Source organism: Musca autumnalis, unplaced genomic scaffold, assembly GCF_047663935.1.
Source record: "Musca autumnalis isolate F117 unplaced genomic scaffold, ASM4766393v1 scaffold_5, whole genome shotgun sequence".
In the NCBI taxonomy this organism is placed as follows: domain Eukaryota; kingdom Metazoa; phylum Arthropoda; class Insecta; order Diptera; family Muscidae; genus Musca; species Musca autumnalis.
In genome coordinates this window covers 197,517,065-197,541,542 of record NW_027412088.1, presented here as the reverse complement: position 1 = coordinate 197,541,542, position 24,478 = coordinate 197,517,065, and the positions used below count along the sequence as shown (strand labels likewise).

The 24,478-nt window shown below is 36.7% G+C and overlaps 2 protein-coding genes and 1 long non-coding RNA gene across 27 annotated transcripts in view; 1 reads left to right on the top strand and 2 right to left on the bottom strand.

Moving 5' to 3' along the window:
- drk (growth factor receptor-bound protein 2 drk) overlaps positions 1-13,328 on the top strand; it is a 48,210-nt gene extending 34,882 nt beyond the window's left edge. For all 25 annotated transcript variants that reach the window (XM_073957700.1, XM_073957699.1, XM_073957724.1 and 22 more), the window contains 4 exons: positions 10,687-10,784; positions 10,866-10,985; positions 11,061-11,226; positions 12,852-13,328. In XM_073957700.1, coding sequence (XP_073813801.1) covers positions 10,687-10,784; positions 10,866-10,985; positions 11,061-11,226; positions 12,852-13,028 — 561 coding nt within the window. In that variant the 3' untranslated portion in view covers positions 13,029-13,328. The remainder of the gene's footprint in view (positions 1-10,686; positions 10,785-10,865; positions 10,986-11,060; positions 11,227-12,851) is intronic.
- LOC141387691 (uncharacterized) overlaps positions 1-23,043 on the bottom strand; it is a 163,098-nt gene extending 140,055 nt beyond the window's left edge. Inside the window, exons 1-2 of the long non-coding RNA XR_012408599.1 lie at positions 22,552-23,043; positions 12,837-13,584 (exon numbers count right to left, since the gene is read on the bottom strand). This is a non-coding gene — a long non-coding RNA (uncharacterized lncRNA). The remainder of the gene's footprint in view (positions 1-12,836; positions 13,585-22,551) is intronic.
- Positions 14,264-21,658, bottom strand: LOC141387690 (uncharacterized). The gene is made up of 2 exons (XM_073957727.1): positions 21,395-21,658; positions 14,264-15,605 (listed from the first exon to the last, which is right to left on the bottom strand). Exon 2 carries the CDS (start codon positions 15,591-15,593, stop codon positions 14,862-14,864), a length of 732 nt encoding a protein of 243 aa, XP_073813828.1. The 5' UTR covers positions 15,594-15,605; positions 21,395-21,658; the 3' UTR covers positions 14,264-14,861.
- Positions 23,044-24,478: the final 1,435 nt, after the last annotated feature.

Genomic DNA, 24,478 nt, shown 5'->3' with positions numbered 1-24,478 from the left:
TATCCACTTTATAGATAAATTATCCTTATTATGGATAAATTATCCATATTATGCATAAATTATCCATATTGTGGATAAATACGAGCAATTAGCCATGATGTGGATAAATAAGATAAATTATCCACACTATGGATAAATTAGATAAATTATCCACATTATGGACAAATTAGATAAATCATCCACATTATGGATAAATTATCCACATTAGGGACAAATTAGATAAATTATCCACATTATGGACAAATTAGATAAATTATCCATATTAGGGACAAATTATCCACATTATGGACAAATTAGATAAATTATCCATATTAGGGACAAATTAGATAAATTATCCACATTATGGACAAATTAGATAAATTATCCATATTAGGGACAAATTAGATAAATTATCCACATTATGGACAAATTAGATACATTATCCACATTATGAATAAATTATCCACATTAGGGACAAATTAGATAAATTATCCATATTAGGGACAAATTAGATAAATTATCCACATTATGGACAAATTAGATAAATTATCCACATTATGGACAAATTAGATAAATTATCCACATTAGGGACAAATTAGATAAATTGTCCACATTATGGACAAATTAGATAAATTATCCATATTAGGGACAAATTAGATAACTTATCCACATTATGGACAAATTAGATAAATTTTCCATATTAGGGACAAATTAGATAAATTATCCACATTGTGGACAAATTAGATAAATTATCCACATTATGGACAATTTAGATAAATTATCCATATTTGGGACAAATTAGATAAATTATCCACATTATGGACAAATTAGATAAATTATCCACATTATGGACAAATTAGATAAATTATCAACATTATGGACAAATTAGAAAAATTATCCACATTATGGATAAATTAGATAAATTATCCACATTATGGATAAATTAGATAAATTATCCACATTATGGATAAATTATGGATAAATTATCAACATTATGGATAAATTATCCACATTATGGACAAATTATCCACATTATGGACAAATTAGATAAATTATCCACATTATGGATAAATTCGATAAATTATCTACATTATGGACAAATTATACAAATTATGGACAAATTAGAAAAATTATCCACATTATGGATAAATTTGATAAATTAACCACCTTATGGATAGAATAGAATAATTATTCACATTATGAATACTTTAGATAAATTATCCACATTATGGATAAATTAGATAAAATGTATGTGGATAAATAACTTATAACTTATGGTTAATTATTATCCATATTATGGATACATTAGATAATTTATAAACAATATGGATAAATAAGATAAATTATACACGTCGTGGATAAATTTGATGTGTAAACCACGTTATATATATCTTATCAACGTTATGGACAAAATAGATAATTTATACACAATGTGGATAAATAAGATAAATTATCCACGATATGTATAAATGTGATAAATTATCCACATTATAGATTAATTAGATAAATCATTGTGCGAAAATAGATATTTTATCAGCGTATGGATAAATAACACAAATTATCAATAAAATCAATTATCCGCTATGCGGATAAATTTGAGAAATTATTCACTTTATCTATAAATTGTCCACATTATGGAAAATAGATAATGTATCCATAATGTGGATAAATAAGATAAATTTTGTATCCAAATCGTAGATTACCATTATTAGATAATATCATAGATTTGTTAATTTATCTATGATATTATCTAATAATGATAATCCACGATTTGGATAAATTTTATAAATTATTCACCATGTGAATAAATTAAAATTGTCCACGCTCTCTATAAAATTAGTCATATTGTCCACGATATGGATAATATAAGTATACATTAAACATATTTCCTCTTTACCAACTCCACAAACCTTACTCTCCGGTCTACTGAATTTTGAAAGGAAAAGTTGAAAATTCCTGTTAAACGTACCTGCAACCACAAAATCATTAATTTAAAACACAAACCTCATTTACCAAAAGCCAAAGGCGAAGAAAAAGAACAGCAACAACCGAAAATCAAAATATCATTAAACATTTAAAGGACTTGTTACGAAACAATAAAGCATAACGACAAAAGAGGAAGGACAAACAAGCAAGGACCAAGACTATCAACAATAAAACCAGATTGTATTACAAAAAAGCCAAATAATATTTTAAGGGGAGAGACAAGAAAAATCGAAAAACACCATTAACACTTGGCCTGGCAACTGGTCAACATACAAAAAAAAAAAAGAATTCAAAATGAATTCCCCCAAAAAGACGGCAATAAAAGGAAGAGTATGAAAAAATCTATAGATCCGTTTCATTCAAAGAAAAGCAAATCAGAGGGACAACACAGACAGTAAACAATACCAAATTGTTGCAGCAGCCACAATCTCCACAATCTGGTTTAGGACTGATGCGCTGCTGATGATGATTCTGCCACACGACAATGCCACATAAGAGGAATGATGATGACGGTAATGGCAAAGCCGGCAAGGATATCTGGCTGGCTCTTCTTGGCTTTGAGACACATGCTAGTCAAACAAGTTTTTTTCTTCTTCTCGACAACTACAGGTTTTTAACTCAAAGTGCTGAATTATTTTTTTCCCCAAAATTGTTTACACCATCCTGCCCTCCCCCGCGTAGCAATAAGGGACGCAACCACCACTGCGCCTAGACGTCTATCTTTAGCCATAAAGTTTCATTTTGCAAATATTTAGTTCAGCTGTTATGGTTGTTGCTTTGGCATCGTGGTTCAGTGTTGCTGACCGATGCTGCCGCCTCCTTAACATTGTTAGCATGATAATGATGTTTGTCGACAGTGTGTTGTTGTTGTTAATCATGACGATGATAGTAATATGACCATGTCAGACACAAGGCTAAGCTGATAGCCGATGCCAATGCACTTTTTTGTTTTGTTATATGCTTTGCATAGTTGTTGTTGTTGTCGTTCTCTTGGCAGCCGGCTAGTTGGTTGATTTTATGTGTCTGTGTGTCGTCTGGTCGCTGGTTCTTTGGTCACACGCTTACAATGTCGCTTGAAGTAATGGAAACAACGGCATAACAATGCAATCTTATGGCAAACGATGGAATTAGTTGATTATTAAGTAAATGATATTTGGATGCATTTTTTATTGCTTGTTGTTGTTAAGATTTTGTTTTTGTAGTTCTTGTTGTTACAGGAGTAGAGGAAGAGGTGTGGCAGAGTCACCACGATGTATGTGAAATTAGCGATAATTTCAGTTTGCGCTAAATTATTTGAATGAAAGCTCATGTCCCAACCCACAAAACAAAGACTAGAAAACAATATATAAATTTATACAAAAGCACCGAAAAAGATATAAGGGCAGCCGCGCTCTGTCAATATATGGTTCCAATGCCAACTCCTCCATCCTTACATCGTGAAAAATGTGATTAATTTGCCCACATGGTGGATATGTTATTTAATTTATCTAAATCAGGGATATTTTTTCTAATTTATCTACATCGGGGATATTTTTTCTAGTTTATCTACATCTCGGATATTTTATTTACTTGTGAATATTTATCTATTTTATCCACATCGGAGGTATTTTATCTAATTTATCCGCTTAGTGAATATTTTACCTAATTTATCCGTATAGTGGATACTTTATCTGATTTATCCACATCGAGGATATTTTTTCTAATTTATCCGCATGGGGTAAATTTTTTCCAATTAATCCACATAGGGGATATTTTATCTAATTTATTCACATCAGACATATTTTATCTAATTTATCCACATCAGACATATTTTATCTAATTTATCTGCACAGAGGATATTTTATCTAATTTATCGATACTTTATGTAATTTATCCGCATAGAGGATATTTTATCTAATTTATCCACATCAGTTTATCTGTACAGAGGATATTTTATCTAATTTATCTGCATTATGTATATTTTATCTAATTTTTAAGCATGGTGGATATTTTATCTAATTTATCTGCACAGAGGATATTTTATCTAATTTATTCGCATGGTAGATATTTTATCTAATTTATCCATACTTTATGTAATTTATCCGCATAGAGGATATTTTATCTAATTTATCCACATCAATTTATCTGTACAGAGGATATTTTATCTAATTTATCTGCATTACGTATATTTTATCTAATTTTTACGCATGGTGGATATTGTATCTAATTTATCTGTATGGTGAATATTTTCTTTAATTTATCCACATGATGGATATTTTATCTTATTTATCCGCATAGTGGATAGTTTATCTTATTTATCTGCATAGTGAATATTTTATTTAATTTATCCGCATTAATTGACGTGTTATTTAATTTATCTACATTAATTGATATTTTATTTAATTTATCCGCTTGGGGGATATTTATATTTTATCTTATTTATCCACTTGCTGGATATTTTATGTAATGTATCCGAATTGTGAATATTTTTTTCTAATTTGTCAGCATGGTGAATATTTTATCTAGTTTATCCGCATAGTGGATATTTTATCTAATTTATCCACATTGTAAATATTTTATCGACTTTATCCGCAAAGTGGATATTTTATATCTCCTTAGTGGATATTTTATCTAATTTATCCACATTGTGGATATGTTTTCTAAATTATGCGCATGGTGGATATTTTATCTAATTTTTCCATATTGTAAATTTTTTATCGAATTTATCCGCATAGTGGATATTTCATCTAATTTATCTGTATTGTACATATTTTATCTAATTTGTCCGCCTAATCGATATTTTATCCAATTTATCCGCATAGTGGATATTTTATCCAATGTATCTGCATAATGGATATTTTAAATAATTTGTCCGGATGGTGAATACATTATCTAATTTATGACCCACAGGTTCGTCCACTGTAGTGTAGGTGGCCGATAGCGTCGAATATAGTAGAGTAGATGACCCATAGTGTCGCTACAGTAGGGTAGATGACCCATAGGGTCATCTACAATAGAGTAGATGACACATTGTCTCGTCTACAGTAGAGTAGATGACCCATAGTGTCGCCTACAGTGGATTACCATAGATAGGAGATGACCCATAGGGTCGTCTATAGTAGAGTAGATGGCCGATAAGGTTGTCTATAGTAGAGTAGATGACCGATAAGGTCGTCTACCGTAGAGTAAATTACTTGTAGGGTCGTCTACCGTGGAGTAAATTACTTGTAGGGTCGTCTATAGTAGAGTAGATGACTCATAGGGTCTCTACAGTAGAGTGGATGACTCATAGGGTTGTCAATCCCACGGCAGCGGGTTCTTACGTACCGGATTGACCCGAAACCAAAAGTGTTTCGGCCAGCGGCTGCCAACCCAGCATTATATGCTGCTACAACAACAACAACTTATAGGGTTGCCTACAGTTGTCGTCTACAGTAGAATAGATGACCCATAGGGTCGTCTACAGTAGAGTAGATGACCCATAGGATTGTCTACAGTAAAGTAAATGAGCCATAGGGTCGTGTATATGACCCATAGTGTCGCCTACAGTAGGGTAGATGACCCATAGGGTCGTCTACAATAGAGTAGATGACCAATTGTCTTGTCTACAGTAGAGTAGATGACCCATAGTGTCGCCTACAGTGGATTACCCATAGATAGGAGATGAACCATAGGGTCATAGATGGCCGATAAGGTCGTATACCGTAGAGTATATGACCCATAGGGTCGTCTACCGTGGAGTAAATTACCTGTAGGGTCGTTTACAGTAGAGTAGATGACCCATAGGGTCTCTACAGTAGAGTGGATGACTCATAGGGTTGTCTACAGTTGTCGTCTACAGTAGAATAGATGACCATTGTGTCGTCTACAGTAGAGTAGATGACCCATAGGATTGTCCACAGTAGAGTAAATGAGCATAGTGTCGTCTACAATAGATGACCGATAGTGTCGCCTACAGTAGGGTAGATGACCGATAGTGTCGCCTACAGTAGGGTAGATGACCCATAGGGTCGTCTACAATAGAGTAGATGACCCATTGTCTCGTCTACAGTAGAGTAGATGACCCATAGTGTCGCCTACAGTGGATTACCCATAGATAGGAGATGACGCATAGGGTCATAGATGGCCGATAAGGTCGCCTATAGTAGAGTAGATGGCTGATAAGGTCGTCTACAGTAGAGTAGATAACTCATAGGGTTGTCTACAGTAGAGTAGATGACCCATAGGGTCGTCTACAATAGAGTAAATGACCCATATGATTATCTACAGTAGAGTAGATGAGCCATAGGATCGTCTACCGTAGAGTAGATTACCTGTAGGATCGTCTACGGTAGAGTAGATGGCCCATAGGGTCTCTACAGTAGAGTAGATAACTCATAGGGTTGTCTACAGTAGAGTAGATGACCCATAGGGTCGTCTACTGTATAGTAGATAACCAATAGGGTTGCCTGTTTTAGAGTAGATAACTGATAGGATCGTCTAAAGCAGAGTACTTTATTATACCCTCAGCCTTTAGGCTAAAGAGGGTATTTACACTTTGATACGACCAAAAATGTGCCTCATCGAAATAATGGTTTTAGACCCCAAGTATGTTTGTACGATATCCGTTTCAGACAATTTTGAGTAGATCTAGCAATGTCCGTCCGTCCGTCTGTCTGGCAGGCTGGTGCGCACGATAACTCTCGAACGGATCAATCGATTCGGTTCAAATTTTGGGTATCGAAATATTTGTCCAGATTCGATTTAAGTTCGAAGATGGGCCATATAGGTCCACTCCTTCAGGTACCTCCCTCACACATGTTCAAAAATTGTCGCAAAACTTGTGCGCACGATAACTCTTGTAGGGAATAACCGATTTGGTCCATACTTTGCACATCGTGTAATTTCTACCAAACATAGATGAGGTTTCAATATGGACTCAATCGGTCCACTCCTTCGGATACCTCCCACACAAAATTTCGGAGAAGTTCAGTTTAGGACCTGGTCTCGAATCGCTTTGATTTTTGTTTACGCAAGTTGTATACGACGCTGTAAGTTTCATTAGGGGCAAGTCCATACTTCCTGAGGAAATAGCCTGAAAGTTACAAAAAACCCTATGACACCGTGTGTAATGGTTGGAGCGCAAGATAACCCTCGAACGGATCTGCCGATTCGGTCCAAAATTTGGCTTTCGTAATATTTTGTCCAAACTTAGTTCAAGTTCAAAGATGGATTATATCGGTCCACTCCTTCCGGTACCTCCCCCACAAAAGTTCGAAAATGCTCGGAAAATTTGTGCGTACGATAACTCTTGAAGGAAGTTACCGATTTGGTCATTACTTCGCACATTATGAAATTTCTACCAGACGTAGATGAGGTTCCAATATGGACTCAATCGGTAAACTCCTTCGAGTACCTCCCACACAAAATTTCGGAAAAGTTCAGTTTAGGACCTGCTCACGAATCGCCTTGGTTTTTGTTGTAACATCTTGTATTCACTGTGCCCTATACGAAGGTACAAGTTTCCTCAGGGGCAAGACTATACTTCCTGAAAATTGCCTGAAAGTTGAAAAACAAACCCTATGACACCATGTTTATGGGTGGAAGCGCAAGATAATTCTCGAACAGAAATGTCGATTCCGGCCAAAATTTGGCCTTTGTAATATTGTTTCCAAACTTAGTTTAAGTTCGTAGATAAGCCATATCGGTCCTCTCCTTCAGGTACCTATCCCACAAAAGTTCAAAAATATTCGGAAAAATTGGGCGCACGATAACTCTTGATAAGAGTGACCGATTTGGTCCATACTTTACACATTCTCATAATATCTACCAGATATAGATCAGGTTCGAATATGGACTATATTTGTCCACTCCATCCCGTACCTCCCACACAAAATTTTGGATAAGTTCACTTTAAGACCTGCTATTGAATCACTTTGATTTTTGTTGAAGCAACTTATATTCGCTGCCTCAATTACGATGGTAAAAGTTATTTCAGGGGCAAGTCCATACTTCTTGAGAAAACAGCCCGAAGGGTGTAAAAATCCCCTATGGCACCCCCATGGTCTATGGCATTTATGCTAACGAGGGTATGTACACTTTCATGCGGACAAAACGTGCCTCATCGAAATAATGGTTTTTGACCCTAAATAGTGCGTTTCAGACAATTTGGAGTTTATTTAGCCTGCCGTCCGTCTGTCTGTCTGGCTGGTGCGCAAGATAACTCTCGAACGGATCTGCCGATTCGGTCCAAAATTTGGCTTTCGTAATATTTTGTCCAAACTTAGTTCAAGTTCAAAGATGGATTATATCGGTCCACTCCTTCCGGTACCTCCCCCACAAAAGTTCGAAAATGTTCGGAAAATTTGTGCGTACGATAACTCTTGAAGGGAGTAACCGATTTGGTCCATACTTTGCACATTATGAAATTTCTACCAGACTTAGATGAGGTTCCAATATGGACTCAATCGGTAAACTCCTTCGAGTACCTCCCATACAAAATTTCGGAAAAGTTCAGTTAAGGACATGTTGTAACATCTTGCATTCACTTCCCCTCATACGACAGTACAAGTTTCATCAGGGGCAAGTCCATACTTCCTGAGAAAATGGCCGGAAAGGTGCAAAAAGCCCCTATGACACCTTGTGTTGTGGTTGGAGCGCAAGATAACTCTCGAACGGATCTGTCGATTAGGTCCAAAATTTGGTCTTCGTAATATTTTATCAAAACATAGTTTAAATTCGAAGATGGGCTATATCGGTCCACTCCTTCAGGTACCTCCCCCACAAAACTTCAAAAATATTCGGAAAAAATATACGCACGATAACTCGTGAAGGGAGTGACCGATGTAATCTATACTTTGCACATTCTAATATATCTATCAGATATAGATCACGTTCAAATATGGACTATATTTGTCTACTCCTTCTGGTACCTCTCACACAAAATTTCGGATAAGTTCACTTTAAGACCTGCTCTCGAATCACTTTGATTTTTGTTGAAGCGATTTGCATACGCTACCTCCATTACGACGGTAAAAGTTTTTTCAGGGGCAAGTCCATATTTCTTGGGAAAACAGCCCGAAAGTTGTAAAAAACCCCTATGTCACCATATGTGGCGGTCGGAGAGCACGATAACTCTCGAACTGTTCAACCGATTTGGTCTAACATTTGGTCTTCGTCATATTCGGTATTTCGGTACATCTCCCCAATATTTAAAAAATGTCACTAAAATGCCAATTTGGTCCAAACTTTGGATCCCCCAATATTTTATCGAAATTTGGATCCCCCAATATTTTATCGAAATTTAGTTTAACTTCAAAGGGTACCTGACCTGCAAAAGTTTGACATTTGTGTCTTAGTGCAGTTAATTCCTAATCCAATTTTTTGTCGGCAAGTTCAAATGTCCGAAAAGGGCCACAAAATTCTGAAGAGACCTTAAATACATTCGATCTGTCCGGATGTGAAAGTTTCGCTTCACATTGGCTGAGGTTATATATCTGTCGGCAAAGCCGACGACACTTTTTTACTTATTTTTTTCTTCCATAACTTTTTTTGTGTCGAAGGGTGCTACTTGTTGTACATTCTCAATGCGTTTATAAAATTAGTTGTGTGAATTTTCAAACTACCTGTTAGACAGATACATGAATCATAAACCTGTATCAAAATCTCTGATTCTTTGTTTTGTTAAAAACAAATCTGAGATATTTTTGTCCATAAAAGAAGAAAACAAAAAATATTTATACCTTTTATGTTTGACGATTATAGCCGACACATGCCAAGCAGAGACATTTGTTGTGTTTGTATAGATCGAAAAGAAAACATATGGTGTGGCGACCTGTTTTTTGGAAAGAAACCGAATTTCATACGTCAGCATTTCATACCGAATTTCATACCAAGCAATTTATCAAAATTTGCAAATTTAGGAAGAAATTAAAAGCTAATTAGGCAAATGGAATGTAAATGAAATATTTTTATGGGGCAATGACTCACAAATAAAGTTTGTTGGCATGGAAGAAATTATGAAAGGGATTTGTTAGGCTAGGAATACTGGATTGCTGCCCGTGACGGAAATGTAAGGACCATAAAGTGGAAAGAATTAGAAAAGTAATGGGTCTGGTGATAAATATATGTGTACGTATGTTTATTTGATTAAACTGACCACATATCAGCTGCCCTGCCCCCATTGTATTCCATTAACATAAAAACAGAAAACTAAAACACAAAAGGCAAATTTAAACTACATATTTCGCATAAATTAATTAAAAATAAATATAATACCAAATATAACAATTGAATCTAAAAAAGGCAGGCGGCAATTGTCTCAGTTGGTTGGCGGCGGCATACATATGTTCCAGATGACTGAACATTATGGCCATCACAAAGATATGAAATGGCCAAATAACAATGCCAATATAAATATTTATATTTCAAAACACTATTCAATAAACTGTAGATTTAATGAGAATTTATGTAGAATAAGAATAATGGAATCTTTTTAGACAAAAAAAGAACAGCGAAATTCAGTTTACAACAACAGAACATGTGTTGAGATTCATTCAATTATATTTTCTAAGGAAAATGCCTGATTTCTATAGAAAAACTTAATTCAGTTTAAAAAACATAACATTGAGCTTATTTATCACAATCTATATTTTCCTAATTTTACACAATTTTTATATCACGCTACAAATTTTAAATAAATTTTATATCATGACATAAATTTTCTAAAAACTAATGTCTATTATTTTTTCTTTATTATTGCAGATTTTAAATATGGAAGATGATTCAAATTGGTATCGTGCTGAATTAGATGGCAAAGAAGGTCTCATCCCCAGCAATTACATAGAAATGAAAAATCACGAGTAAGTCACCAAATCTCCCCCTCCCATAATTATATTCATTACTTAATAACACTCAATTGTTTTTTTTTACATTTCATTTAGTTGGTACTATGGTCGCATAACCCGCGCTGATGCTGAAAAATTATTATCGAACAAACATGAAGGCGCTTTTTTAATACGTATTAGTGAATCAAGTCCGGGTGATTTTTCATTATCGGTTAAGTAAGTAATGTCGTCGTTTGTTGCAATACTATGCCAACTATTATTAATCACACTGCTCCTTTTTTCTGTCCACAGGTGTCCCGATGGTGTTCAACATTTTAAAGTATTACGTGACGCACAAGGTAAATTCTTCCTTTGGGTGGTTAAATTTAATTCATTAAATGAATTGGTTGAATATCATCGAACGGCAAGTGTATCCAGATCACAAGATGTCAAATTAAGAGATATGATACCTGAAGAGGTGAGTTTTTAAATAACTGAATAAAGATAATATTTCTACAAAATAGGCTGAATTGAAGTTTACATATGGAAACCACACTTCAGACAAGCTAAATAGCAAAGGAAACTTCTATTCAGCCATGCTGAATAACAAATTTCCTATGGAAACTTGTATTCAGCCAGGCTGAATAGCAAATTTCCTATGGAAACTTGTATTCAGCCAGGCTGAATAACAAATTTCCTATGGAAACTTGTATTCAGCCAGGCTGAATAACAAATTTCCTATGGAAACTTGTATTCAGCCAGGCTGAATAACAAATTTCCTATGGAAACTTGTATTCAGCAAGGCTGAATAACAAATTTCCTATGGAAACCACTGCTCAGTCACTTAGAATAGACGCTTTCCCATGGAAAACCTTATTCAGGCACGTTGAATAGACCTTTTCCCAGGGAAAACCTTATTCAGCCACGCTGAATAAACGTTTTCCCTTGGAAAACCTTATTCAGCCCAGTTGGATAGACGTTTTCGCATGGAAAACCTTATTCAGCCCAGGTGAATAGACGTTTTCCCATGGAAAACCTTATTCAGCAGTGCTGGATAGACGTCTTCACATGGAACACCTTATTCAGCCACGCGGAACAGACGTTTTCCTATGGAAAACCTTATTCAGCCACGCTGAATAGACATTTTCCCATGGAAAACCTTATTCAGCAGCGCTGAATAGACGTCTTCGCATGGAACACCTTATTCAGCCACGCGGAACAGACGTTTTCCCATGGAAAACCTTATTCATCCACGCTGAATAGACATTTTCCCATGGAAAACCTTATTCAGCCACGCTTATTATTCAGCAGTGCTGGATAGACGTCTTCACATGGAACACCTTATTCAGCCACGCGGAACAGACGTTTTCCTATGGAAAACCTTATTCAGCCACGCTGAATAGACGTTTTCCTATGGAAAACCTTATTCAGCCATGCTGAATAGACGTTTTCCCAAGGAAAACCTTATTCAGCCAAGCTGAATAGACGTTTTCCCATGGAAGAACTTATTCAGCCACGCTAAATATACTTTTTCCATGTAAACCTTTATTCAGCCAAGCTGAATAGACGTTTTCCCATGGAAAACATTATTCAGCCACGCTGAATAGACGTTTTCCCATGGAAAGCCTTATTCAGCCACGCTGAATAGACGTTTTCCCATGGAAAACCTTATTCGGCCACGCTGAATAGACTTTTCCCATGGAAAACCTTATTTAGCCAAGCTGAGTAGATGTTTTCCCATGGAAAACCTTATTCAGCCACGCTGAATAGACGTTTTCCCATGGAAAACCTTATTCAGCAACACTGAATAGACGTCTTCACATGGAAAACCTTATTCAGGCACGCTGAATAGATGTTTTCCCATGGAAAACCTTATTCAGCAACGCTGAATAGACGTTTTCCCATGGAAAGCCTTATTCAGCAACACTGAATAGACGTCTTCACATGGAAAACTTTATTCAGACACGCTGAATAGACGTTTTCTCATGGAAAACCTCATATTCAACCACGCAGAATAGAAAAGCTTTTTCACCTTTCCGGAAATTTTCTTTTATTTTTTTTTTCTTCAACGGTTATATTAATTCTTACCCTATTCCATTACAGATGCTTGTACAGGCCCTGTACGATTTTGTGCCACAGGAATCAGGCGAATTGGAATTCAGACGTGGTGATGTCATCACTGTAACAGATCGTTCAGACGAGAATTGGTGGAATGGTGAAATTGGCAATCGTAAGGGCATTTTCCCAGCTACCTATGTAACGCCATATCATCACTCATAATTATTGCTTAAATCCAACAATCACCAACAACAACAGCAACAACAACCACATCCCCTTAACAACAACAAATATCCCAACAAAATATCCTATTAAATTATACAAGAAGAAATTATCGAATAAAACAAAAGTCACTTTGAAAAAGTCAAAACCCCAAATCCCCCTCTAGTTCGACAATTTCATACATTTCACACACACACAACAAACAAACCAACCAACCAGCATTGTAAACACCGTCATTGAACCACAACAAGAACAAAAACAAACGCAATTTATTTAAATAAACGCCACATTTTTTACACATACCATAATGTTTTTTATGTTTAATAAATATAAACAAAACAATACGATAACTATAAATATACAGATGAAGATAATGATAAAATAGCAGAAGAAGAAGATGAAAAAACAAAAAAATTACAACAGAAACCAACTAAAAATCCGTAATGAATGCATTTGTTTAGAAACCAATAAACAATTTTTTTACTTTAAAAAAAATCTATAATGAAATAAAACAACAAAAACACGATATTTTTAGTAAAAAATACAACTTGTTTACCTGGTTACCAGCAAAATCCACACCTCGGCACTGGCTTCTCTTAGCGACAACCACGTCCACTACGGCAAATGGCAACAGCAGCAGCCCAAAGGTCTTGGCAACACAGGCTTCTTCACTACACGCAAGGTCAACGTCAATAACGACCGCCCACGGATGGAAACAGCTAAGGTCCACTAACAGCAATCAACTTTAACACCAGCAACAACTGCCAAATATTCCAGCCACTCAGATCTACGAGCTACACCCTCTGTGAACAGGAGTCAAAAGTTGATGCGGCTCTGGTTTACTAGCTGCACTCAACTTTAGCACCAGCAACAACGGCCAAAGATTCCAGCTACTCAGATTTACTAGCTGCACACGGGGAACAACAACAAGTAATTCAGGCAGCTCCGGCTGGTATCACCGACAACAACTACTTCTTGTCGGGCCTTATTCTACGACAGCAACAACCCTTTGTCCGAGACAAACGCAAGAGCGGGCGACAATAGTTTGCCTATACCAGGGAGCCGTAATGTTGTGTGTCAGAATGTTCGTCTCCCAAAATGGTTGAACGAGTGAGGTTATGAGATGCGGTGTTGGAATCAACTCGTATCACACCTTTCCACGATATATGCGGCCACTACTAATTGGCCACCACAATGATCCACTTCTCCAATACAAAATAATAAAACCACAGGCGTTTATATTTGTACACTTCAGTTTGGCAATTCAGTTTTATTTAATTCAAGTGGGGATCATTGATTTTAATTTGTACAAAGTTGCTGATTGTTCTATTCCTTGCTTACAGTTTGGCGGTTTGTTCAAGAAGAAGGAAAAAATCCAAGTTCTTTTGGTTGCTGTTGCCTCTCTTTTCTTCTGTGTTTTTAGTACCCACTAAACTATTTGTTGACATTCTCAACATATGTTACACACTCCAACTGACTGCGACACAATCTAAACGGCCAGCGTGTAGCGCTTGTCGCTTGAAGTGCTCAATTTGTGTGGGCAAGTAAATCAATCTTAAAACGATTATCGTTCATAATTAATTAAAATAAATAAAGAGGTTTGCTACGCAAACATATCGCCAGCCTTGCACTAAGTGCAACATAGCAGTAGTATAAGGAGGCAGCAGCAACCAGACACTTCAATATGAAAAAAAAATATATATATAAGAAGTATGTAAACAAACTAAATGAATATATGTATAGACATACTAATATACAATGTTAATAAAGATAGGTCTAAAACAACAATAAAATAATACTCTCAAGTCCTTTTAACGCCTTTTAAAAATTGCTTCAGTTTAGACGATCCTTGATTGGTACGACCCTTCCTTCGCCGAAATACAGCTGGCCAAATACCGAATTTTGGGTAAAAATTTTACCTGGTTGAGCTACAGTCGGCCCGGTAAATATGTCCCGGCAGGCTTCAGCACCAAGTATTAAGTAATACGGAGAGGACATGTACCACCATTTATCGGCATTATCTACATCCACTGGAATCTCATCTGGCAAGTTAAAATGTTCATCCACTCTTGAAGTGGGAGCAAATCCAAATACGCGGTCTCGCACTACACACTCCACCTGCACTCGTCGCTTATCCAGGCTCGAGTGTTGCAAAACGACCGTGGTCCGATTGTCATCGATAATACAGTGCAACTTTCGAGCTTCCTCAACAGCAATAAACGACCATTTCGAATTGGGCTCAAGTAACACACGAGTTGTTTGCGCTCGTCTACCAGTACAGGTGTAGATACGTATTAGAGCTGTCATCGAAAACCAAATGAACCCGTCTGGCAAATAATGAAGTAGACTGTGGTGGAATCCTTTGCAACGCCTACATACATCTTGACTTCGACACTGCGATCGTTTGTGGGTTTGTGCCAGACAGTTGATACACACTCCAGTCTTCAATATGATGTCGCCCTTTTTGTGGTCATCCAAGGCTAAAAACGAAGTACACTGTCTTAGAGCATGGGGCCTTTTGCAAACTGGACAGGGGAAATTTTCATTGAAAGCGCCGCCAACCATTTTCTCTTTCACCTGTAAAGACCATTATTTAATTGTTGTTTATGTTAAAATATAGGCTTTATATTTGGGAACTACGTGGTAGGAGGACTAATTTATGGATTGGCCTGGTAATAATACCATTTTGGGTCCTTAGTTCAACTACCCTAACTCTTTCATCTGAACCACGATGTACTTTCACTATTCGGCCTAATCGCCAATCCGTAGCGCATGTCGATTCGCCTTTCAGAGCAACCAGGTCACCTTCAACTAAATCTACTTGAGGATTTTTCCACTTATAGCGCTTATGCAGTTCGGTCAAGTACTCTTCCTTCCACCTGAGACATATATCATGATGTAATGCCTTCAGTTTACGCCAACGATTCAAAATGCTACCAACAGACCTAGTCTCTTCTGGCTCAGCAGGGGTTAACATTGAAGACCCAATCAAAAAATGGGCTGGCGTCAAGGCTTGCAAATCCTCAACACTATCTGACATAGAACCCAGAGGACGTGAATTCAAACATGCCTCAATGGTAGCTAGTAAGGTGGAGAACTCCTCATATGTATATTTGAGCTGACCGGAAATCTTGTGGAAATGATTCTTAAAGCTCTTGACGCCCGCCTCCCAGAGTCCGCCCATGTGAGGAGCGGCTGCAGGAATAAAGTGCCACGCGAGTCTTTGATGGCCATACTTAATTACTGCTTCGTCTCGCAGTTCATTCACTTGCTTTGCAAAGTTCGAATCGATTTCTCGGGCAGCACCCACGAAGTTTCTGCCATTGTCAGAATACATCCTATTTGGGCAACCTCTTCGAGCAACAAACCGATCTAATGCAGCTAAAAACGCAGGGGTAGACAGGTCACTAACGGCCTCTAAATGAATCGCTTTAGTTGCGAAACACACAAACAAGCACACATAGCCCTTTGTAATCTTACAGTAACGACCAGTGAAGCTCTTTATATCGAAAGGACCAGCAAAATCTACACCTGTATTAGTAAAAGGACGACTCAATGCAGTTCTTTCGGGAGGCAACGTACTCATTATTTGATTCTGAAGTTTCTTTCGATGCAACACACACGTCCTACAATTAAGGATGACATTTCTGACCAAGTTCTTCAATTTTATTATCCAACACTCTAGTCGGACGGTAGCCATCACCAACCTTAACCCACCATGGCAGGTCATTTTATGGACAAATTCGACATAGAGACGGGATAATTTGCTCTCGTAGGCAAGAATTACAGGATGACGCTCATGGTATGACATACATGAAGTAGAACCTAAGCGACCGTTAGCCCTTATGATGCCATTTCTATCTAAAAAGGGGGTCAAACAAAGCAGTGGACTCTTGGGGCTCAATTTAGTTCTGGAAGACAAACACGCGTACTCCTTAGGGAAATATAACCTTTGTGACCATATGAATATCCCCTTTCTAGCAAAGGAAATCTCTTCTGACGAAAGCTTGTCGGAATTCGTGCGAGACCGCCTAGCAAGAGCAACAAAACGAAACATTCTGGCCACGACATGAATTGCTTTAGGGAGAGACGAGATATTATCCAGAAAATCTTCCTTCTTCTTCAGTTTCTTCCGCTTTGAGAACTGGGAGGTGTCCTCTGCATCGGATTCCTCAGCTGAGTCCTCATTCTCCTTAGGCGGGCTACTATTCTCTTCTGACGACTTAGCAAACATAACCCGAGTCCTTTTCTCTTCCACTGATGTTTGAAAATCTGAAGTCATACCTGGCCACTCATGGCTTTCCAAAGCGAGCCACTCTGGTCCCTGCCACCACAAAGTGTTCCCATGCAACTCTGCAGGAGTCAGCCCCCGGGTTGCTAAGTCGGCAGGATTAAGCTTTGACGCCACATGACCCCATTTAACATTCCCTACTTTCTCCAATATAGTTGAGACCCTATTTGCAACAAAAGTCTTCCAACAACTTGGTGGTTTTCTAATCCATGCAAGAACTATTGTTGAGTCGGACCACAAAAACACCTCCGGCTGACCATGTTGAATGTTTAACTTTACATTTTCGACCAAATTCGCTAACAAAGTTGCACCACATAACTCTAGCCTAGGCAGCGATGTCTTTTTAATAGGAGCAACTTTCGTCTTTGCTATCAGCAAATTTGAAATTATATTCTTTCCGATCTTAATTCGAACGTAAATGGCAGCCGCATATGCTAGTTCGGACGAATCACAAAACCCATGTATTTGAACCTCACAATTTGGAGAAAAATTTATCCATCTTGGTATAGAAATATGATCAATTTTATTGAAATTCGATACAAAATCCAACCATTTTTGAAAAGCCAGTGGTTTTATCGGTTCATCCCACCCAATTTGATCGAGCCACATCTGCTGCATTAAAATTTTCGCCGTTATTATTATTGGGGCTAACCAACCAGCTGGGTCGAATATACGGGCTATCATGGATAAAACCTGCCTCTTTGTATAAGACGACCTCACCTGAACCACTTCAGTGACGAAATAGAAACTGTCCGAAGCTGCATTCCACCGAACCCCTAACATTTTTGCGCTACTATCTTCTTCGAGACACAAAAATGAACTACTGAGTAAGTTTTCTACAGGAAAACCTTGTAATATCTTCTTCGAATTCGAAGTCCATTTCCTTAACTCAAATTTCGCAGATTCCAGAATTCCAATTAACTGATCTCGAGCAACTATCGCCTCTTCAATCGAATGCGCGCCTACTAGGGCATCATCGACATACATAGCCTCACGTAAAAGTATTGACCCAATCGGAAAACGTTCACTTTCATCATCAGCTAATTGTAAAAGCGTCCTCAACGCTAAGTACGGAGCACAATTTATTCCAAACGTTACCGTTTTCAACCGATAATCTTGAATATCCTCTTCCTCTGAGCAACTATATCCTATCCTTTGAAAATCAGTATGTTCTGGATTCAGTAAAATTTGTCTATACATTTTAGTTATGTCAGCACTGAAAACAAATTTGAAGAATCTCCATTTTGTTACTAGAGCTACTAAATCCTGTTGCAAAGTTGGTCCGACGTATAAGTTATCATTCAAACTTTTACCATTAGAAGAAACACTCGAACCATTAAAGACCACTCTTAATTGTGTAGTCGGGCTGTCTGACTTAAAAACTCCATGATGAGGCAAGTAATAAGTAGGACCACAGGTTGAATCGTCAACCTTTTCCATATGACCTAATGTCATATATTCCTTCATGACCTCATCATATTGAGATTTAAATTCGGGCTTGCGCATCAAAGACTTTTCATTTCTTTGAAATTGTCTAAGAGCTATATACCTGTTTGGACCAAGCGAAGGACAATTTTCCTTAAAGGGCAGATCAACTACGTACCTCCCTTCAGAGTTTCTTTTTGTAGACAAGCGAAAAATTTCCTCACACCTTTTGTCCTCTTCTGAGGTTATTGGGCTACGATAAACCTCTTCTAACTCCCAAAACTTAGACAATTGTTCACTCAGAGACACTTTCGATACATGACAAGCCCTTGTATAATGCGACCGAATTTTTGATACTGAAGGACCGGTGACTATCCAGCCAAATATCGTTTCTTGAGCCACTAAGGATTCTAAAACCCCATGTTGAACACCACCACGCAAAATAACTGGATATACATTTCCTCCCAGCAAAATGTCTACAGGACCACTTTTATAAAAGTCAGGATCGGCCAAGTTAATCTTAGGTAGATTTATAGTATCAATCGAATTCATTGAGTGGGTCGGGACTTTCCCAGTTACTTCTGGAACGACCAAGGCTTCAACTTTTAATGATAATTCGTGATATCTTATAGATTGAACTGTAAAACTTGCCAACCTATCCGCTCGACTAACAATTTCCCCTCCTAGGCCTGTCACTTCTGCTGAAATGGGGCTTGTGGGCAACTTTAGCAACTTTTGAATTCTCCTTGACACGAAATTTTCATCGGAGCACGGATCAATAAGTGCTCGTGCCTTATACGCTACACCATGACTAATAATATTTACCCACGCTGTCGCCAACATAACATTTTTCGCAACCACTGTATGATGTACCTGCGCTACATTAGACGGACCTGGTTTTTCAATGGACTGTAATTGAGTATTGAAAGTCTTATTTGTCCCTTGGAATACATCACTTTTCTTGTGTTGGTCATTTTTGTTCACAAAATCTCTATGTAATAAACTATGGTGTTTTTTATTACATTTGGAACATCCATTGGAACGATTACAATCATTATACATATGACCCTTTGTGAGACAATTAAAACAGAATCTGAATTTTCGTAAAACTGTTGTCCGTCCTTTATAATCCAAGCTTAAGAATTTCGGACATGAATGAATTGAGTGAGTTCCTTTACATAACACGCAATGAGTTACTTCTGACTTAGTATGATGGGATTTCATTTGCTTTGGTTTAGAGGAAGATTGTTGATTTTTATTGGAAAACGACTGATATTCTGTGGACCACTGGTTGTTATTTCTAATTTCCGAAACGCTTTCTAACGCGTGGAATCTATCAGTGAGAAATTCATTTAATTCAGCCCACTTAGGAACCTCTGTCTTATTCTTCACTGATTGTTCCCACAAATTCAGAGTTTGCTCTGAGAGACGGGAAGAGCACTGGAAAACAAAAATTGGATCCCAGGAATCAATGTCAATATTGTATAACTTTAGCACTGATATGCAGTTATTTACTTCCCTTTGTAGCCTTTTCACTTCTTCTGAAGATTCATGCCTACAAGGAGTCAAGTTGAATAACAGTTTCAATTGAGAATTGACTAAAACTCTTTTATTCTCATATTGGACTTTCAGGTTATTCCAGGCAATTTCGAAATTTTCTCCTGTCAGGGCTACATTTCTATTTATTTCCCGCGCTTCCCCATCTGTTTTCTGATACAAATAAAATAGCCTTTCAACTGGAGTAAGGCGCGTATTTTTAATATAAATGGCAGTAAACATGTCCCTGAAGGTGGGCCACGATTCATAGGTGCCATGAAAATTTTCAGTATCACACGGTGGTAATGCACAAGAAAATCCTTGAGTGGATTGGGCAGCAAGCGATGGAACTACAGTTTTATCTCCTAGCAACGTCTTTCTTGCTGCTGCAATAATGTTTATGCATTTTATGTACGACTTCCTTGTCTCTTTATGCTTTGCCTGAACTGCTATGAACTTTTTCTCTTTCCCAGATTCTTCAGAACTACATTCATCGTAAATTTTCTTATACTTTGTCCAAACTTTTGTGAATTCACTCTTCTCGAAGTCTAATGCTTCGCCTGAATAATCAGAAAAATCCTCCTCCTTTAGCCTCTCTTCAATTTTAAAAATCTCGTTTCCAGCCTCTAAGCATTTATCACAGCTGTCCATTTTGGTTTATTTAAAACCGTCGAAAAGACAAATATATGAAACAACAGACTCCACTTTTAGTTTATTAAAAGGAACTACAATCAAATTATGAAAGGGTTTACCGCAAATAATGGCTATGAAAAACTTTCCTTTTACCTTTTATTAATAAAAAAACCAACAACAAAGGCCTTTTGCTATAACTCTGTTATATCACGAAGCACCAGATAGAGAAACAAAAAAGGGCACGAAAAAAATGGCGAGAAACAATGGCGAAAATTCAAGCTTCACTTCTACCTTTAATTCATAACCTATTTCGATTCACCGATTTTGAAAAAGACCAGGACGATTTTAATTGAGCCACACCACCCATGCACTTTATTTTTAAATATAAATTAATGAGCGACAAATAAGTATTGTTTTATAAATTAAATCACTTTTTAATTTGGAACACAACAGCATACATCAAATCAAATAACGTACGTACCTGGATACTCCTTTGTACTTTACCCGTAACAGGGCTACACTTCTTCCAAAATCTGCTGGCTTCTACGGTAGAAGGACCAATGTTTACCTGGTTACCAGCAAAATCCACACCTCGGCACTGGCTTCTCTTAGCGACAACCACGTCCACTACGGCAAATGGCAACAGCAGCAGCCCAAAGGTCTTGGCAACACAGGCTTCTTCACTACACGCAAGGTCAACGTCAATAACGACCGCCCACGGATGGAAACAGCTAAGGTCCACTAACAGCAATCAACTTTAACACCAGCAACAACTGCCAAATATTCCAGCCACTCAGATCTACGAGCTACACCCTCTGTGAACAGGAGTCAAAAGTTGATGCGGCTCTGGTTTACTAGCTGCACTCAACTTTAGCACCAGCAACAACGGCCAAAGATTCCAGCTACTCAGATTTACTAGCTGCACACGGGGAACAACAACAAGTAATTCAGGCAGCTCCGGCTGGTATCACCGACAACAACTACTTCTTGTCGGGCCTTATTCTACGACAGCAACAACCCTTTGTCCGAGACAAACGCAAGAGCGGGCGACAATAGTTTGCCTATACCAGGGAGCCGTAATGTTGTGTGTCAGAATGTTCGTCTCCCAAAATGGTTGAACGAGTGAGGTTATGAGATGCGGTGTTGGAATCAACTCGTATCACACCTTTCCACGATATATGCGGCCACTACTAATTGGCCACCACAATGATCCACTTCTCCAATACAAAATAATAAAACCACAGGCGTTTATATTTGTACACTTCAGTTTGGCAATTCAGTTTTATTTAATTCAAGTGGGGATCATTGATTTTAATTTGTACAAAGTTGCTGATTGTTCTATTCCTTGCTTACAGTTTGGCGGTTTGTTCAAGAAGAAGGAAAAAATCCAAGTTCTTTTGGTTGCTGTTGCCTCTCTTTTCTTCTGTGTTTTTAGTACCCACTAAACTATTTGTTGACATTCTCAACATATGTTACACACTCCAACTGACTGCGACACAATCTAAACGGCCAGCGTGTAGCGCTTGTCGCTTGAAGTGCTCAATTTGTGTGGGCAAGTAAATCAATCTTAAAACGATTATCGTTCATAATTAATTAAAATAAATAAAGAGGTTTGCTACGCAAACACAACTTTTTTACCTAAAACGAGTATGAAAGAAAAAAACAAACAAGAAATATACAACAAAACCATTATAATTTATATTATTATTATTAATAATAAAATAAAAACAAATCTTAAACTATAAATATACATATAAAATAAAGAAAAAACAACTATTATACATTATTTTATAAAGATTTAAAATCATTTGCTAAGATCAAGATTTTTCAAAAAACAAAAACTAAGAATACAATATTATATTGAAAACAAAAAATTGAAAATTTTTTAAAAAATTATTATTGTTTGCTTCCATTTATTTTATTTTTTTAATAAATTAAAAAAATCTTTAAAAAATTTAACAATGTGAAATGCTGTTTAATACACACAAACAACAACAAATTGCCATATTTTTTAGAAAAAAAGAAACAAACAAAAATTAAACAACAACAACTGCATAAACTAAAAAAGCAAAACAAAAATTAAATTAAAAATATTTTATGTTAAATAAAATAATTTAGAAAACAAATTATGTGAACGTTTTTTTTCTCACTCTCTCGCTCTTTTTTATAAAATCTTTGTTAAGCACAAGCAAAAACAAAATACGAATGTAAGGACTAATTTATAGTTTTGTGGATTTTTTTTCTATTCTGTTATAGGTTGTCTGTTTTTTTTTAGCATTTATCTTTGTAAATTGTAGTTATATTTTCAGTAAGTGCTTTCTTTATATCTTGTTTTGTATGTAATGAAAATATTGCCAAGAATCATTTTAAACTTAGTATACAAAAAAGATTTTCAAATATTAATGGTCTGTTTCTCTAAGACGATTCGAATTCAATTCGTTCGAATTACGACCAAACTCCTACAGCCTGTTTCACTATGTCGAACGAAAACGAAAGAAAAACTACTTAACTCGTGTATGATTTTCAAATGTTGTACTTGTTTCGAAGCAAAAACAAAGCCAATAAAATACGATAAAAAGCAAAGTTTAGGTGTTTTTCGTTCGCATTCATTTTCTTGTTGTAGAATATTTTTGTTTGATTGACAATAAAAACGAATGAAATATTTTTCAAATCACGGAAGTTTGTCAGTAATTCGAACGAATTTGTATTTGAACCTGTTTTAGTAAAACATTTTTTCTTTTCACACAAATTGTCAAATTTTGTTGATCGATTTACTGTCCTTAGTGCAAATATAGAACACGATATATGGAAAGGGCATACGAAAAATTAGGTGTGTATATGATGTGGGGGCTAAGATATGAATGCCTAAATTATTTTCAAACACAGGGGGTTAGTGAAACAGGGCATAAAACAACAGCAATGGGATTGAGCCAGACTATTTAAAAAAAAACACGTACGCAAAAAGCCAAATACATATACGCACAAATACATAGCTTAAACACACATTTTTTTGGTGTCTAAACATACATATATCAATTTCGAAGATAAGCCAAATCCGTCAACTCCTTTCACAAATGACATGAGGGAAGGTACCTTACGCCAAGATTCCATGTCGCCCGGAAAGAGTGGTGTGATTGACAGTATTAAAGGGTTTTTGATAAGTCGAGCATCACGGTTCCGGTTCTGGAACCTCGACTAATATGATTGGAGATGGCGTGCAGCGTCAGATACAGCTATCGGCAACTGGATAGCTATTGCTGACGCGGTGGAGAATTAAAGTCTCAACGGGCGAGAACCACGGCTGCCAGATTTGACGATTTATCAACATTTTCACGATTTTTTGTTAAAAATTGGTAAATGACGATTTGACCCAGCTTTAATAAAATGAAACATCAAAATTATTTTCATAAAGATTCAAAGATGATTTAAGAAGTACTGCAAGAATTTACTAATTTTTACTATTTACTATTTTTTCGATAACATAAAGGACATATTTGCTATGTTCCAGAACCTGCAAGAAGCTACTACTTTTTACTATTTTTTCCGATAACATAAAGGAAAAAAT

Bases quoted from the DNA above. Each gene is read 5' to 3' on its own strand.
- LOC141387690 (XM_073957727.1), bottom strand. From the start codon at position 15,593: ATGGTTGGCGGCGCTTTCAATGAAAATTTCCCCTGTCCAGTTTGCAAA.